This window comes from Gekko japonicus, unplaced genomic scaffold, assembly GCF_001447785.1.
Source record: "Gekko japonicus isolate JY-2015 unplaced genomic scaffold, Gekko_japonicus_V1.1 scaffold1001, whole genome shotgun sequence".
In the NCBI taxonomy this organism is placed as follows: Eukaryota; Metazoa; Chordata; class Lepidosauria; order Squamata; family Gekkonidae; genus Gekko; species Gekko japonicus.
In genome coordinates, this window is record NW_015163117.1 from 204,058 (window position 1) to 210,057 (window position 6,000).

General features: G+C 45.3%; 1 protein-coding gene across 2 annotated transcripts in view; it reads left to right on the plus strand.

The window, feature by feature from the left end:
- Positions 1 to 6,000, plus strand: part of SMOC2 (SPARC related modular calcium binding 2) — a 213,281-nt gene that overhangs the window by 131,861 nt on the left and 75,420 nt on the right. The window contains exon 8 of one of the 2 annotated variants that reach the window (XM_015406852.1): positions 1,710 to 1,899. In XM_015406852.1, coding sequence (XP_015262338.1) covers positions 1,710 to 1,899 — 190 coding nt within the window. The remainder of the gene's footprint in view (positions 1 to 1,709; positions 1,900 to 6,000) is intronic. The other variant, XM_015406853.1, reaches the window with a different exon arrangement.

Sequence of the window (6,000 nt, forward strand, 5' to 3'; positions counted from 1 at the left end):
GATTTCTTAATTCTGATGATGTTTGTCACAAGCAGCTCACTGGAATTTGTGGAACTGGGAGGACATGTTAAAGAAGGAAATGCTAAAGCAGAAGCACACAGATTCTTTCTGTGACATTCTACAGACTTAGCTATTAGTGTAGAGAGTTGATAATCACTAAGCACATGGGTGCTTTATATTTCACACTGATGCAAAACACATACATGGGCCAGTTTCCACTGATTGCCATTTTCAACTGCAGATGCCCCCCCACTAGCTGTTCCTGGGGGTCCACTGATCTGGAGGAGCATGATTTGGGGAGACAGAGAAGGTTGCAGTGAAAGGAGGAAGGCAGAGAAGTTTCCAGTATCTAACATGACTTTGATCATGCTATGCAGAGGTCATTTTGGGGGGAATCATGGGGGATCGCAGTTCCCCCGGGTGAGGTATGGGGGGCGGGGCACATGACAAAGCCCCGCCCCCTGCTTCTGGCCACCCCGCTTCTGGCCCTCATTCAGCCAGGAGGAGGCAGGAGAAGAGGGAAGGTAAGTTGCTTCCTCCCTGCCTCTACCCACCCCTGCCTGCCTCATGGGGCTTGGCAGTGGACCTGCAAGGCCGGCGGCGGCCGGGACCGTTGGGGGCGGGGTGTGTGGCCTTATGACACACTTCCGGTGATGTCAGGGGGTGTGGCATATGCTAATGAGTTATGCTAATGAGTTCCCCTACCTCTTTTTCTACTAAACGACCTCTGATGCTATGCAGGATCCAACCCAAGATGTTTTATCACCCAAGTATTGTAGGGATAGCTGGGTTTGGAAACACCACATTTTAATCAAGGAATACACAGTTCTCTCAAAGTACATATATACTGTTAAATATTCAGTTTTCAGAAAACTTCAGTTTTATAGTCAAGATCCCCATATTTTTGTAGATTAGATTCATCAACCTCAATTATTTCTCTAGAAGAGGTATGTTCAAGTCAGATGTTGTCAAATACTGAAGTATTTGCAGAATATTCACATTGCAAGACCCTAGGGTTGCCAAGTGTATCTTCGCCAGGAGTGGGGGGGCGCTGCACACACATCACCCAGAAGTGACGGGAGGACGCCAGGCACACTGGGGGTGGGGCCACGGCCATACAAGGGAAAACCATAGAGTGCACGCCGGGGTAGGGTTCCCCCCGGGGCCTGATTCTGCAGTGGCGGAAATCGGGCCTCCAAAGCGGGGGTTTACCTGCCCCCCTGCCCCCACTTGGCAGCCCTACAAGACCCACAAGATCCAACCCATAATTCACTAGTTTTCATTGTACTTCAGTAGTTTTATTAGAAACAGTGACATCTCCAGAAGCCAATGATATTTGTGTCCTGCCTTTTCATGGATTATTGTCATCACCACCGCCAATAATTCAGCTTCCTAGCAAAGTACTATAATGCTAAATAAGTATTGCAACATTTCAAATTTCTGCTAATTTCTTGAAGTTTTTACTCTGTTTTCAAAAACAGCTATTTTATTAACACTGGCCTAAGTGCTTATGATGACTAGGATCTCAACATTCTACTGGGCACATTCTTAATTGTGGTAAATCCCAATAATGATGCACACCAGCAGGAGGAAAGTAATATAGTACTATGTCTCTAAACTCTATTTTGCTTTGGCTCCTTGGCTAACCGACCAGTAAGCTGACCAGTTCATAGGTGATAACCAGAGCTTTGTCATTCTTTTCTCCCCAGCAGCATCATCATGCGATCAAGAACTCCAGTCAGCATTAGAAGAAGCTAAGCAACCTCAAAAAGACAATGTGTTCATTCCAGAATGTGCTAATGGTGGCCTTTATAAACCCGTGCAGTGCCATCCCTCCACAGGATACTGCTGGTGTGTCCTTGTGGACACTGGACGCCCGATTCCTGGCACATCAACAAGGTAAGGGATTTGGGTGGGTGATGGTGTTTGGTTTTTGAGAACATGCATTTTGATAACATGTAAGTGCTGTATTTGATGTGTTTTCTGCGAGAAGGGCTAATAGACACCTCCTCCCCGGAATATATCTTGAGTGTGCGGTTTCTCCCCAGTTTATGGATTTCATGGTTTAATGATGGGGGGGGGGTGTATCGGCTGCCACAGGAGACGAGAGGCAAGGAAATCACACCCCACAAATAGAAATGTTTCTACCCATGGAACCATGTATGTGAAAATTGTCATATGAATGAGAAACTGCAACATTTAGCAATCCAATAATGAAATAAATCTGAGCTGCCAGTATCCATATAAGAAAACAAACTCAGCCTCAAAAAATATTCCATGATTTCTCAGAGACATTCCACTCAGCCAGTTTTCATATGACTAATATCAGTGGAGCAACAGCCTGGAACCAAAAGGAAGAAGAAATTTATTTGTAACATTGTGTTAGTAGTAAGTTGAAGTTCACGAAGTTCAGTGGAGCCAGAAAAACGGTAAGCCATGTTTAGAAGATGCATGCAAAGAAAGTATCACGGTCCAGAGGAAACCATTTCTGCTTTGGCTTCTTTAGGAAGGCTCGTGTGTAAGATCACCAAAGATAGGATTATCTAAATGCAAGCACAAATTATTTGAAGGACTGTTTCTTTTATTTCCTATTTACAAAACCAAGTTTGTAGAGAGTAGTTTTTATAAAGGCAGTATTTGAGATTTATTTCTTTGCTTACACTTGCTGTTCTTTCTGCAAATGGCAGCCTGTGCTTCTGAATAACGCAAAAGAGAGCCTTGCAACATGTTAACAGATAATCTGGAACTTTTCCACTCATGACTGGGTGACGCCTGCATAATGGGAACTTTCAGTCCACAGTGGGGTGGATTTGGGAACAGCACTAGCTCACATGCTCGGCAAATGAGATGTTTTAACTTGGTGGAAAGTGCTATCAAGTTGTACCCAATTTATGGCATCCCCATAAACAAGGGAATAATAGAGGTAAGGCAAGAGATGAATGGAAGTGGTTTGCCATTGCCGGCCTCTGTGGAGCAACTGTGGACTTCCTAGATGGTCTCCCATCCAAGTACTAATCGGGACTGACCCTGCTTAGCTTCTGCAATCTGATAAAATCAGGCTAGCTTGAGCCACTTGGGTAAGGGCATGGTTTGACCTATCAAAGACTTAAAATGGCCTGAGGAAGTTCAGTTGGCATTTAAATGGCTTCTAAAAACCTTAACAGGGACACATTCTAAATAGGGCTGCCAAATGCAGCCGGGGGGCGGGGAATCCCCCGTTTCGGAGCCCCGATTCCCGGCGTGCCGGAATCGGGGCCCGGGGGAAAACCCACCCCCGTGTGCGTGTCACCCGGAAGTGACGTCGCACGCTGGGGGTGGGGCCACGCGATTTGAGGGGAAAACAAAGAGTTTTCCCCTCAAATGGCAGCCATTTGAGGGGAAAACTCTTTGTTTTCCCCTCAACTTGCGTGGCCCCGCCCCCAGCGTGCGACGTCACTTCCGGGTGACATGCACACTGCCCGCGCGCGCGCATGCACCCGAGATCGTTTGGGAGCCCCCCGCTCCCGGACGATCCAGATTTGGCAACCCTAATTCTAAATAGTAAAAAGCCCAGTAGCACCTTTAAGACTAACAGACTTTATTGTAGCATAAGTTTTTGAGAAACACAGCTCTCTTCATCACAGCTCCCTGCAGCTGGCGAAGAGAGCTGTTTCTCGAAAGCTTATGCTACAATAAAGTTTGTTAGTCTTAAAGGTGCTACTGGGCTTTTTACTACTTTGCAGCAACAGACTAACATATCTAACTCCTCTGGATCTATATTCCAAATACTAATTCTTAAAATCAGAAACACACAAAGCTGCCTTGTACTGAATCAAATTCTTGATCTGTCCAGGTCAGTATTGTCTACTCTGATTGGCAGCAACTCTCCAGGGTCTCAGGCCTTTCACATCGCCTGCTCCTTTTAGAACTGGAGCTGCTGGAGATTTACCTGGGCCATTCTGCATGCAAAAGAGAGGCTCTGCTGCTGAGCTCTGTCCCCACGCCAGAACCGTTCATTCTAACTGCTGTCTTTGCTGTCATTTTCTAGTCCTTCTTTCTTTCCTTATGTGTCTTTTGATGCAACAGAACTATGTAGCTTTCTTCAAATGACTGTAAATGATGGATTTTTTGTGGGTATTTGTGTGTGTGTCTACCTGGAAGTCATGGTTGACTTCTGGCAACCCCTAGTGGGGCCTGGATGTTTCAGAGAGGTGGCTTGCTGTGTCCTGCCTCTATGTCCCGGCACTGGCATTCCTTGGAGGTCTCCCATCCAAGTACTTGGCAGGGTCAGCCCTGCTTAGCTTCTGAGATCTGATGAGATCCGACTTGCCTGAGATATTCAGGTCAGGGTTGACTGAAAATGACTTCAAATGACTGTATCTCTGATGACTCTTCTGTGTTTTCTTTGAACCCTTGCTTGAATAATGATTATATCAACTTTATATTTTAAAAGAAGTTTCTAGCCCTCTTGGCTAGAAACTTGGCTAGAAACTGCCTTAATATGTGTTTTATTTTAGCATTTACTGGTGTTGCTTCTGCAGCTCCCATTACTTCAGTGTAGGTATAGAACAAGTTGAGGGACCAGGGAATGGCCTGAAAGCCTGGGAGACTGCTGACACTGGCCCCAAGTAGTGCCAGGATGAGTGACCACCTGGGATGAACACATAAGCTGCTCTGAGTTGCATGGACAAAGCGCAGGGGGGGTGAAACATTATGTATATTTTAAAATCTCAGTGTTTCCCTATCCAATTGGCTAACATTTATTTACCAACATGTACTAGACAGCAAAGAACATAGACACTGTCTCTGCCGTAAATGGTAAAATGACCAGAAAGTATAGGAAGGGAACATTAATTGCAGCAGGGAAAAGGGGTAGTGGGAGAAGGGGGAAGAATGCAGAGAAGGGTATCAGATTAATCTGGGAGCAGGCCAGTTGCCAGAGACTACATTAGTGCACCCAGCTCAAAGATTTCATTCTTTCCTTGGCTGGTTAAAAGAGGTCACATATCAGCAGTCACTATCCCCTCCATCCAAAGCTTGCCATCAAAACAGCTTCTGTTCTTCTTACCCGAAAAGTAACACATACTTGCCTAAGCATGAAATTGCATTGCACCTTCATGGAGTAACCTGTATCTGATGGGCGAATGGCCAGTCCCATAAATGTCCGCTTCCCTCAGACAATGAGAAGATAAATTAAACAATGGGAGCAGGGAGGTACGATCCATTTTGTTCCAGCCATTTGTCATACTAATGGCTAGCACAGCATCAAAACCTTCTGAGATTTGTGATGAATCATGCCTTTAAAGGGGGTTCTTAATTTGCATGTAGCAGATAACTACATTGCCTGGTCAATGAAAATTCAATTGACTCAAGTCAGTCTCTTTCAGTTTAATCTATCTCCCAGGGTTCTTGTGAGAATAAAACAGTAGTAGGGAGTCCTACGTGTACTGGATCAAGTTCCTTGGAGGAAGGGCAAGACGAATGATGTAGATATATACGTTGATTATGTCCTGTAATGCTGAAAATGTAACAGGCAGGCAGGAACACATACATATGAGTGAAACTAAATGACGCAGTGAGATCTCTGATTGGATCTCTTTCACACACACATTGTCACCATAGCATTTTAAAAAAATGCTAATCCAGTTTGGATTGGGGCATGGAAGAGAAAAAGGATTTGAACATTTCCCCCCATGTGGTTTCATCAATGAAAAATGAACCTTCCCTCACACTGTGATTAGCTCTTAAATGGGGAAAAGGCAGTTGGTGGGAGGCAAAGCTGAACACTTGGCAGTCGTCCCCCCCCCCGCTTCTGGCCTGATCTGTAAGTGAGACTTGAACAGGTTGACTCTCTCCGATGTGCCTGAAGGGTGGGAGGGAGATTCCTGTGGGTGAGGGTTACAATCGCTGAGAATTTCATCCGAGTTGGGTGGGAGGAAAAAAAGGTTTGGGGCAGAAATGTGTTTCTCACTGAAACCAATGAGAATGTCTTCTGGATACAATTATGACTTTGAATGTGAT